Source organism: Sorex fumeus, unplaced genomic scaffold (assembly GCF_029834395.1).
Source record: "Sorex fumeus unplaced genomic scaffold, SorFum_2.1 ptg000018l, whole genome shotgun sequence".
NCBI classification, from domain to species: Eukaryota; Metazoa; Chordata; class Mammalia; order Eulipotyphla; family Soricidae; genus Sorex; species Sorex fumeus.
Genome location: NW_026606075.1, coordinates 26448240 through 26460855, shown reverse-complemented (window position 1 = coordinate 26460855; position 12616 = coordinate 26448240). Strand labels below are relative to the sequence as shown.

Sequence of the window (12616 nt, the reverse complement as noted above, 5' to 3'; positions counted from 1 at the left end):
CAGTGCACATTATCTACCACCAAAATCCCGAGTATCCCCGCTCCCCCCATTCCATACCTCCCCCTGCCTGTGTGGCAGACAATTTGCACAATACTCTCTTTCTTTACTTTACTTACCTTTGATATTTTGAGACCAGACCCATCCCCACTCATACCGGGTGTTGCATCATCTCAGAGTCTTATGGGGAAGGGTGGGGTAGGAGAAGTGCCCACTCCTCCCCTGTCCCATGAGGCCTGGCGTTTGGCATCACCACTGCTCATACCTGGAGCTTATCGCTGACTTCTACTACCCCTAATTTTATAGTAAACTTCATAGAACACTTTGAAAGTCTTGCTGGAAAAAATCCTAAAATTCATCAGTTTCTGTCTCTTTCCTCATTTTTTTTCCTCAGAAGCAACTACTTTCAACATTCTGAACTGGTTCTTCTGGTTTTATTTCTACATTTCTAAACAACACCCTAATATTGCTAAAGTTATATTTTCAGTTTATTGATATTTTCAATCTATTGATTTCTACCTTGAGAGATGATTTGATATCTTTCTCACACACCCACACTCCCCACCCTACACATTCATCCTATCTTTCTTCCCAACCTCCTGGTAAATGTTATCAGTCATGTTGATTAGATTGGACTTGATTATGACTATGCAAACAGCATCTCCAGCTGAGCCAACACTAGTGACTTTCTGTTCTTCTTTCACCTCATGATTTTCCACCCCCACAGGCATTTAGCTCCTAATTCTCCAATGGTCCAATTTGCCTCAATGAATACATTTAAGCTTACAGATATTCCATGTTTTTCATCTTATGAAATCTCTCACACTTTCTGAGGGACTGCAATGTGGCTGATTGCCTCCCTCAGCCCTCAACTTGGGATGTTCTTTCACCATTCGCTTGGGAACCCTTTATCTTCTTTCCGTGTCAGGTTTCCTACTTTCTGAAGAAGTGATTATTCCAACAATAATTTGGACTATAAAATGCCTATAAAGCTGAAATAATAATAACCCAAAGATTAATTATAGTTACTAAGATGAAATTAAATCATGGGTGATTACTATTGCAAAGAAACTTACCTGTTCTAATACATTGGAATGTTTTTGCTTGAAACCCGACTGTTATCAATATTGTAAATCATGGGGCATAAAATAACCCAAAAATGAAAACCACAAAGTAATGGTGGCTGGAAGATAACTCAGTGAGTTGTAGTGCATGCTTTTTGCATTCAGGACATTGGTATCACATGGTTTCTGAGCACTGCCAGGAGTGACTCCTGAATATCTAGCCAAGAGTAACCCCCAAAACAAAACCAAAGTAATGGGGACTGAGGATGTAGCTTAGTGTCAGAACACATTGATTACCCACAGTAGTAGAAAATATTCTCTCCTTCTCCTTCTCTCTCTATCCCTCCCTCCTTCTCTTTCCTCTCTTTTCTCTTCTCTCTCCTTTCTCTTTTCCTCTCTCTCCTTCGTTTCCTTCATGCAGATATATTTTACTGAGTTTCTTTTTTTTAAATTTTTATTAGTGAAACACCAAGAGGTACAGTTGTAGACTTACAAATTTTTGTGCTTGGGTTTCAATCATACAATGTTCATGTACCCATCCCTCCACCAGTGCCCATTCTCCACCACCACTGATCCCAGTATCCCTCCCACCCCCCTTCCCCCATGCCACCCTGCCTCTGTGGCAGGGCATTCCATTTTGTTCTCTCTCTCCTTTTGGGTGCTGTGGCTTGCAAAAGAGGCATTGAGTGGAAATCATGTTCAGTCTATAGTCTACTTTCAGTATGCATCTCCCATCCTGGGAGGATCCTCCCAACACCCTTTATTTGGTGCTCCCTTCTCTATCTGAGCTGCCTTTTCCCCTAGCATGTGCGGCTGGCCTCTAAGACATGGAGTTTACTGAGTTTCTTGATCCTTTTTATTTTTTTTTAGTATCCACCTATGAAAATCAAATCTTGGAAGCTGTTTTGAGATGACTCACAACTATTTTACTTTGGCATTTCTGCAGTGACTTGAAGCAAGAGTTAAAAGGATATGATTTTCATTTTAATCTTTTTTTTTTTTTTGGCTTTTTAAAGACTATCCTACTGAGAGGTGCATCAAAAATTCCATCTGGATAATGCTCACAAGTACAGAGAGGGTAGGGGGGAAATTGTCTGCCATAGAGGCAGGGGAGGGTTCAAATGGAGAGGGATAATACTGGGGACATTTGTGGCGGAGAATGTTCACTGGTGGATGGGTGTTCAATCATTGTAAGACTGAAACTCAAACATGAAAGTTTTGTAACTGTATTTCACAGTGATTCCATTTAAAAAAAAATTCCATCTGGAGTTCCAGCTCCCCAGCATACACCTACCTTCGTTTTGTGGAACCGGCACTCACGTCTGAACTTAAGGGTTCACCGCCATTATTTCAAATCAGCAACAATACATCCCCACCAAACTCATTTGTTTTTAAATTGTTCCTTCTACGATAATTTCAGATAACCCAACAATGTGATTGAGAATAGTTCTCGGAGGACTCCAGATTCTGGAAATCTATGCACTCTAGTCATTCAGAAAATACAGTGACTTCTACTTTCAGCAATGTGGACAATCTAGAAATCAGAGCATAGAAATTCTGGACTTCTGACCACAGTGTTTTAGGATCTGGAGGTCAGTGTGCTTATTGTAACATTTGTGCTTTCTAAAAACTAACTTGGCCTAACATTTATAATGACAAAAAAGTAATTTCCAGGAAAAAATGTGGCCCCAAACAGCCTCACGGTGCCCTGGGATTTTGTTAGAACTGCAGAGTCACTTCTCCCCTTCTCTCCTACTTAATGAGGGAGCAATCGCCCAGAGAGGGAGTTGGAGGGAATATCTGTGCCTTAACTACCCCTCCAGGTCATTCTGATGCAGATTGAAGTTTGAATATTGTTCTAGAAAAACATTGCACAGCATCTCATCAAATAGCATCATGTCACCAAACATTGTTTTGTTATCAGATTGATGATAAAACAGCACAATAGATTTCCAGTCAGCACCAGTCTGTCCTGGGCTTGGCTGACATGTTCTCCCCAGGGATTTCCTCTGGGTACTTGTGTCCTCCTGAATCCCGAATCTCAAAGATATGCAGTTAGGGCCTAGGTGAGTCTGAGTGGTCCCAGCCTGAGTGAATGAGTGTGTGTGTGTGTGTGTGTGTGTGTGTGTGTGTGTGTATGTGTGTGTGTCTCCATGTCCCTGCACACACACCGTCTCATGGTATGAGGAAAGTAGCTTTTGCCTTTTCTCCCTTCTCACTCCTCCTTGGAAAAAAAGGCTGGAAAATAAGCTGTTTGTTGCCCAGAATGAAAAAACCCTGGAAGGCCAGAGGAATAAATACTGGGAGGAATTAGAAGCTTCAGACCCTTCTGAAGTGGAGTAAGTGCTCAAAGTTAAACTTTATTCTTAAAGAATAACTTACACTGAACACCTTTGATCTGTTAAAGAAATGGTTCCACCATTGCTTTAGGCAAAAACTTAAAGGGATATAGGTCAGTGGTAGAAAATTTCCCTGTACCATAGGACTGCAGACTTTGAATGCTTCAAATGCTGACCAACTTCGACCATGAATGTGGAAAGGTCGGACTGTAGCTGAATCTCACCAAGACTATGTTCATGAAAAACGAACTAGTCCCTGACGTTCCATTTGCTCTCAATGAAATGAACATCTCCTAATGCAGCAGCTATATGTACCTTGGTTGAGAACTCAACATGACAAACGACTTGGCACCAGAACTGCGCAGGAGGAAGAGAGGGGCATGAAACACCTTCAAGAGCCTCGAAGAAGTTGTTAAGAGGACAAAAAGCCTCTGGCTCCGGGCACATCTTTTTGACTCCACCCTTCTTCCTGCACTAACATAAGCCTCAGAGACCTGGGCCCTATGAAAACAGGACAAGAATGCTATTCGGGTCTCCCAAAGAGGAGTCGAAAGAGCTATGCTTGTAATATCACATTTCATTCAAGTGAGAGAAGGAATCTGGAGTTCCGACCTTCGCTGACAATCAAGAATCAGGGATGTTTTCTCGTTTTCCAAGTCATTGAAAATCAGATGGGCCATACACGCAATGCGCAATGCGATTTAGAGACAATGGCTGAACTAGAGCTGTTATTGACTGGATTCCACAGGACGTCAAAAGGACACGTGGCCGTCCACCTATGAGATGGTCAGACTTCTTCGTCAAAACCCTGAGCAAACGGTTTGAGGCTCTTTGTGTTCCTGGAGCGATCAGATGTCACTGGGCTACACTAGCATGAGACAGGGAAGAATGGAGATGTTACTGGCGCCCGTTCGAGCAAGTCGAAGATTAATGGGATGACAAGTGATGACAAGTGAAGTGATACTTTAGGGCTGCAAGTTCAATCCCTGACACTCCATATATGCCCAGAGCAATCCCTGCCACACTGCCATCTGTGATCCCCGACACCTCCACAAAGTGTTAGACCCCCAGAAATTACAACAACGTAAGAAAGGGGAAAAATAGAATGTCACTTTATTTATATAAAGAAAGAAAAAAGTAAATACATTTTTCAAATGGTTGATTCAGGGCCAGAGAGGTAGCTCAGTGGTCTGGAGTTCAAGCTTTTCATACGAGAGGTCTTAGTCAGAAGTGCCCCCAGAGCACCGCTGGCATGGACCACACAAACAAATTCACTGGGAAAAAAATTATATCTACATATTTATATCTATCTATATCTATATCTATATCTATGTTCTACTTACTTGGAGAATCCAGAATAGCCATTTTCCCTAATAAATAAATGCAGCTGATTTTACATAGCAGCTGTGGTTCATTTACACCAACCAGCATCCTATATAATACTTTGAGAGGGTGATATGTAACTTTAAAAAGGAATCAGTAAAAAGAAAACAAAAATCCATTCTCTTCGGGATTGTAATTCCTCTCCTAGAAATGTATGGTAAATGCTGTCCATTGAACAGATATTTGTTGCCACAATAACTATCTAGATATAATAGCTGGCAATACAAATGCCATACAACAAAGGAAAGGCAAAGTGAATTTTGAAACGGCTACTAGATATCCATAAAGATCATGTAGCAACCTGGGAAAGGAATTGCAAATATTGGCAGTGGGGACACAAAAAGTGTAATGAATATGAGCAAGATTAGAGGGGAACCCAGAGAACTAACCTTTGTTAGGAAGTTCAGATTGGGAATAGAAGTGGTTTCTGTGTAAGTTCTCTTTATTGTTCTGTACGAAACAACAGCAACAACAACAACAAAAAGTAGAATAAATGTACGCAGTTCAGTGAAAGTGACTTTTTAATCTTTTTTCCTGCTTTTCCGTCTGCATGATGAGATCCTACGTGGTCCCAGGAAGGTCAAGCCTGGGGCCTGGGGAACAATCCAGTGCTTTTTCCACACTCATGTTTGTGGACCCACTGATCATGTGATTGGAGTACAGCCTACTTGTTTGCTATGCAGAGTCAGATGAACTTTTTTCCCGGAGAGCAAATTTGTAATCTTCTTTCCAGGGTTTCCGCATTATCAGTCTCATGAAACTAGAAGCTGGTTGTCCCGGTTTAGACAGAGATTTGTAGATACCAAGGTGGAAAAAAAAATTTTTTTTATAGGAGCTCCACCCAGCAGTGTAGGGATGGGGCATGATGAGGCATGCAATGTCAGGAATTGAATTCAGGGCTATCTCCCTAGTGCTACAGGAAACTGTTTTGAAATATAAAACAGCTTATCTCAGAATCAGATCTACGGGTCTTTAGTATGATGCTGTGTTTCTTTCCACTCCATCACCACTGTCTCAGAAGTACAAATTCTTCCCTAAAATTACTGTGACTTTGCCTTGTAGTTCTCAAGAATTAGAATTAACTCCAAGTTAAAAACTGATATTAGATGATAGCTGGAAATGATCACTTTGGACGGGATTGAGTGCTGAAAGTAGATAAAGGGATATACATGATAAACTTTCAGTACCTTTATTGCAACCATAATACTGAGAGAGAGAGAGAGAGAGAGAGAGAGAGAGAGAGAGAGAGAGAGAGAGAGGAGGCAGACTGGGGGTGAGGGGGTGACAGAAAGGAAAATGGGGACATTGGTGGTGGGAAATGTGCATTGCTGAAGGGACGGGTATTGGAACATTGTATGACTGAAACCCAATCACGAACAACTTTGTAACTGTATATTTCATGGTAATTTACTTAAAAAAAAAACTGGTGTTAGGGGCCAGGAAGATAGCTCAACTGGCTGGCACAAGTGGGAGAGGCCAGTGTTAAGCCCCAGCACCAGCTGTCCTGTGAGCAACATCCTTCCCGCCTACCACCTCAGCAAACCTGTCAGACAGAAATAGCGCCTGATCCCACTGGGTATGATTCAAAAACCAAAAAATAAAAGAAGTGGTTTTTTGTGTGTTTACACAGATAGTACAGTGGGTAGAGTGTTTGCCTTGCTCGCAGTCAACCCGAGTTCAATTCCCAGCATCCCATATAGTACCCTGAGCACTGCCAGGAGTAATTCCTGAGTGCAAAGCCAGGAGTAAGTAAGCCCTGTGCATCGCCGGGTGTGACCCAAAAAGCCAAAATAAATAAATAAATAAATAAAATAAAATATGGTTAAATTGGGTGGTACGGGGGGGAGGGGGAGTCAGAGCACACTTAGCAGTGCTCAAAGGTTATTCTTGGCTCTGTGCTCAAGACTAAGCCTTGGTAGTATTTGGGAGGAACATACGTGGGATTTAAATCAGGGTCAACAATGTAGAAGGCAAGCACTTTAACCCCAGTACTATCTCTTCAGCCCAAGAGGTTAATTTTTATCGTTGGAGATCCCGAAAATGGCCTTACTTGTGGACATGGATCATGGTGTGCTACTGCGACATGCATAGTCCTTGGCAGCTAGGGAGGCTGGTGTCTGTGGCAGCTTTAGAAAGGATGATTGGGGGTATTCTAAGAGATGGAGAGAGGGGATCACCAATGCCAAATACTACCCAACTTAGTAGAGCTGGGAAAAGTATTGTCCAGGAGGAGACTCTCTAATGAGGGGAAGCTCATTTGTACTTACCAACCAAACCTGAGGACTCCATGTCCATGGGACTGACAACCGAAGCTGTCTTGGTGTTGCATAGAAAAAGAGTCTTGATTTTCTAGGGACTGAGGGACCTGAGATAATGGGCCCAACTTCTTCTAGTCACAACAAGCTTCCATAAAGTTAAGCACGCAAAAAAAAAAAAAAGAATATTTGTTCTAGTCACCCACAGAGGAGAAAACAAGCTAAATGAAGATGAGAATTTACAATATTCGAAGACCTTTTCCAAGTAAGCAACACTAATTCAAGTGCTTGAATTCTATGTATAATATACACACTGAATTTCTTTCACTCAGATGTGAAAATTAACTTCAAATACTGTGAAGTGTTAGAAACTAAAAGAGTCTTTCTGAGAAATTAGAACAACCAGAGAAAGGAAACACTGCAAATTAAACGGCATTGATTTTTGCAGCACATTTTATTTTACAATACCGGAAAAATAACATATAGCAGCAACTTATAAACATGTGTATAATTATCACAATTATTTTGTTAATTATACTCAGATTTAATACAAAAATGCAACACCAATCTATGACTCACACAATTGAAGATTATTTTTTGAAAATAATATGGACAAAAAAGGAAAGTAGTAAATTTGAAGAGACAAATGGAAAGTGTTAAGAAAAAACTCTCATTCACCATTAACAACAAAAAACATAACATACAGAGAGCACATTCAGTTCTCATTTCACTCTCAAAGAAAACTGTCGTTTTTGTTCTCTATAAAATATGTCAAAACTTGTGTACGCACATGTGTGTATAATATTCACATTCTGGAAGGCAAAAAAAGTGCTCAAATTTAAACATCCTATGTATATATATTGCCTAAAATAGTCAAAACATTAAAAATAATAAGCAACAATGATCTTGAAATATTTTATTTTAGCAGATTGTACATTTAGGTATATTTTGGTGGCTTTATTAATATTATATCACACAATTTTAATTATTTCATATAATTTTGAAGTGTTGGGCTTACCATCAAGTATAGAGTCTAGATTCAATAAATACTATGCAAATATAATAAAAACACAAACCATGGACCATTATAAGGTCAGAGAAAATCATACCAAATTTGTTTAGGGAAGAGTCTGGCTTGAAGGAGGATTGAAGTCATGCGGGGAATCCACGGGAGTTTCAGGCAAAAGAGAGGCCAGGGAGGGGAATCTGACAAGCTCCCTGAACTGTTGGGAATAGAGGACCCAGAACTGGATCAAAGAGCAAAAGAAGGCACTGCCAGTTGTTCATGTTCTGTGGGTTTTTTAACTACTCAATTGATCAACAACAGGAAATTTTCCCACTACACAAGACAAAATTCATTTCTCACCAGGAGGTTCGACAATTATGTTTCAGCATTTATATTTCTTACAAAGGCAAAGAAACTAAGACTTCAAAAAGATTTTGTGTTTTTAACACATCGATTCCAGAGCTGTGATTTGTGTTAATTAAGTTGCATCCAAGTGTGAGCCACTGGTGGTATGTGCCAGCATCAACATCCACCAGGGTGATAGAAAAAAGTCATTCTCTCACTCCCTATGTAACCAATAGGACCAATTTGCTCATGCCATTGTCTTAGAAAAAACCCCAAACCTGGTCTCCCTTCATACCTGGAATCCTTCTGTTCAACAACTCAGTCCCACCATTGGGCCTTGTCTCTATATTTGAAAGACTTTCCAGCAAGGGAAAATGATTTAGTCTCACAATAGGATGGGATCTATGTTTGCCTTTAAAAAGATGACACATAGACATTTTAATAGTTCATTCCTGCTCTCAAGCCACTTCAAATGTGATTTCAATAGATTCTCAGAAAATTTTTGTGAGGAAGTATGGACAGACCTCTAGGACCCAGGAACATAGGCTGAGACCAGTGACCTTGTTTGTCATGGTCACACACACTCATGAATAGGTGAGCATCTAAAGAACTTGGTTCTGTCCAACACAGTTATTTATAAGAGCACTGGCTAGGTCATGGTTGTTTTCTGAACATGTAATCAATGAGGGAAGAGAAAAAAAAGGGGGGAAATGAGCTCAAGAGAAAAAAGGGAGAGAAGAGGCATTACATGACCATTAGCATTATAAACTTTTTAAGACAAGCAAAGTGCATTTCACGGGTGGAATACAAATATTACAAAAGTGTTCACATACTTCAGTCTTGGTCTTGAGAATTATATAGTAATTATATAGACTACCCTCTGTAGTCACCATGGCTGAGGTTGAAATATGTCAAGAAAGATTTAAAAGTCTGAGAATTTCCCAAGAGGCTAATAAAAATATTTTACTCTATCCGCAGAACCCCACTGCTGCCCCATTTCACTTTCAGTACAATAAATTACAGTAAAATCTGGGTAAGGAGTCAGGATCTAGCTTAGTAGTAGGCCACGTGCTTCACATGTATAAGGTCCTGGGTTTGTACCCTGGAACTTCTCCCACTGAATACATATTTGATTCAATAGGTCATTTTCTAAGGTGAGGATATTATAGAATATCATTAATGAATATTCTTTATCTAACCTAAGGGAAGTAGTCTTTTCTCTCCAGACACAGGCTGAGAGGATGAGAAAACAAAAATAAAAACAAACCCAACTCAGAGCTCTTATAATCTTAAATTTGGATTTCACTTAGTTGCTGGAGAAGAAAAAAATCTTTAGTAATAATTCAGAAAATTGTCATATTTCACATAACCTTTTCAAGGAAATCTAGTCACCTCTAGCTTGATAGCATCATAAATAAAATTTATACTCATTTACAAAGATATACATATAATGATAATCTCTGAACTGACTTAATTTCAATATTCTACAGTGTGACACTGAACTTAATATGTTCTTTATAATCATTAAGTGCATTGTCAAGAAAGAGGTGAATTAAAAAGGAACCCATTCATGACACCATTGTGTGTCAAGATGCAACACTCATCCTTTTAGGTACCTCCTGACACACCCTGTCCCCTCTCCCAAGCCCTCCCTAACTTCCACACACTCTAAACGCCCAACCAACAGTCTCCTGATTTAGGATTACATGAGACATGTACCAAAAGTTAAATTATGCTTTTGCATCTGGATAATTCTTTGAGCTTTCCTGAGGTAGTGGGGGGGGGGGGGGTCTCTCCTATTATTCTAATAGCTGAGTCTAGAGAAATGATCTAAGAGAAAAGCAGATGGTGGTTCTTGTGCTTAAGTATTATTCTGAAGTGAGAGGCTTATATGCTTATCATCACTACATACTCCAAGCTTCTTCAGTAGAATCCTGATAGTTATGTGGAGAATTTAGCCTGTTGTACAATGACGGTAAGCTACAGTTTCTTGAAGGCACTGTCTAATTCATTATATCTTGGGTTTAAGTCCTCGAGTTTAAGGAGTCCTAAATTCTACTTAGCCCTAAGTTCCTAACATAGTGCCTGGCATACATTAGGAGCTCAACAAATACCTGATGATTGAATGATTAAGATCTTTGAATGTTTAAGACCTCTGATTTATCTCAGTGAAATTACAAGCAAAAGCAAAGAAACAAAAAACTCCACTCAACATCAGGCTAATTCCAAAGATCATGTCACTCTCCACTGTGTGCTGAATATTAGATCACTTTCAAAGTATGACAAAGTTAAGTGCAAATAGTACTGGGCATGGTGCAGTATTCACCTCCATGCTTAATTCCATAACTCCCTTTATCAGATACCTTAGTTCCAACATGATTTAATGTAACGGTGTGATTGTGGGAGTTTTATCCATAAATAACATTTCTGAAGACAGAGCGATCCACTCTCTCTGTTGCTCTTCAAGCTTTTCTGCCAAGCATTTAATTAGTATGGGGTCCACCTTAGAATCAAATTTATTGGCAAACCAATGTCCGTCTTTTATAAGCCACCTTAACTCTGCTGCCCCATAGATACACACACTCCGGAGGTGAGAACCAGTGCATTTGGGATAGAAAAGGCCTTCATAATAATTCCATTTGACAAGGCGGGTTTTACTTTGTAAGTCAGATACATCGTCAGCTAACCTAGAAATTTCTCCAGGTACTCCTGGTAGCCGAATTAAGGTAGCCCAAAAATGCTCATCAGGCGAGTATGTATCTTTAGACCAGGCAAAAAAGTCTTTAACAAGGGAACTGTTGAAAATATACTTAACAAATGCTCTACTTAAAACAAAATAAGCACTTCCAACAAAAATCTCAATGTTATGAGGAGGTGCTTCCTTGGAGATGTTTGTCCTTACCGGTAGCTTCACGTGCTCATTGGGTATTTCTCTGAGTTCATGGTGATACATGAATCTTTGCACTTTACTTCTAGGGGGTGTCACTGTCTCTAACATACTTGCTCCATTCAGTTTCTTCAGCTCTGACACTAATTCAAAGTTTGACTTCAAAGGAAAATCTTGCCCGCACAGATTGATGACATATTTCCATTGAACTGAAGATTTGAGAAGGTCTGACAAGCAATTTAAATCAGCCTGTAGCCTGGAAATGTGTGCATATTGCACAGTCTCTAGTTTTGAGGCAATAAAAACGTTGGTGAAGCAATTGGCTAAATTGTTCATGGCAACTTTGAAGGCATCAGGTGACTTGAGGTCATAATGGATGCAGTAAATATTGTGCCGGTTGTATATGGCATGGAGCAGCCTTTCCACCATAATTGCATCTTTGTGAACAACAAGAGAATAGGCTATTGGGAACTTCTCCTCCTCCTTTGAAACAAGCTTCTGATGGTAACTTCTTAGAGCTTGATAAATGTCACAGTTACTGGTCACAGCCATAACATCATCATCATCCAAGTCAATGATGTCTCTCCTTCTTATTTCCAGACTTTTGCCAATTTCCAAAGGCTCCTGTTCATAAACACCAGAACAATTAATTTCATACCCAGCTTCATCCTTCATATGGGTGTATCTGTTTCTTACAAAAGGTGAGGTACTTAGAGAATGTTCAACCAAGTAAATGCCCTTTTGAGGGAAGAGGAATCTTCCCACATTGAGAAGCTTCAGCAAGGAGAACAGCCAGAGGGTTAAAAACAGGATGAAAATTTTCTGCTGTAGGAGGTATTTAAAACAACATTTAAATTTCTTCATTCTATAAAAGAAAGAGAAATTTTGGTTTAAATAAAGAGAAAATTGATTCAGTTTAATCAAAATTCACTGGGTACCTACCACATGCCAGAAAGAAAGCTGGGCCCAAAGATGAGTCTGATCACTGGGAATATTTTCTTGCATTACTTTCACTTTTTTAATGTTTTTTTTTTCTTTCAGTTTTGGGGTCACACCTGGTGGTGCTCAGGGGACCATTTGTGGTTCCAGGGATCAAAGTGGGTCAGCTGCGTGCAAGGTAAGTGTCTTACCTCTTTGAACTATTTCTCTGATCCCCCCCTTTTTTTTAAAGCATTTCCGTGTTATCTATACCTAATATTGAGAGTTGTGGGACACCAAATAGAATAAGAAATAAGGTAAACTGAAGTATAGGTCCTGCATTCCTTACAAGTTTACTTGCATACTTTAGCATGTTTGGGGAGGGATTATCCCCCTCTGGGCAAAGTTCTAGAGATCCAAAT

At 39.8% G+C, this 12616-nt stretch overlaps 1 protein-coding gene across 2 annotated transcripts in view; it reads right to left on the bottom strand.

Annotated features, from left to right (window-relative positions):
• Positions 1-7473: 7473 nt before the first annotated feature.
• The window catches only part of GCNT4 (glucosaminyl (N-acetyl) transferase 4), a 34561-nt gene continuing 29418 nt past the window's right edge, over positions 7474-12616 (bottom strand). For both annotated transcript variants that reach the window (XM_056112630.1, XM_056112629.1), the window contains one exon: positions 7474-12141. In XM_056112630.1, the coding sequence (XP_055968605.1) occupies positions 10770-12140 (1371 nt within the window). In that variant the 5' untranslated portion in view covers position 12141 and the 3' untranslated portion in view covers positions 7474-10769. The remainder of the gene's footprint in view (positions 12142-12616) is intronic.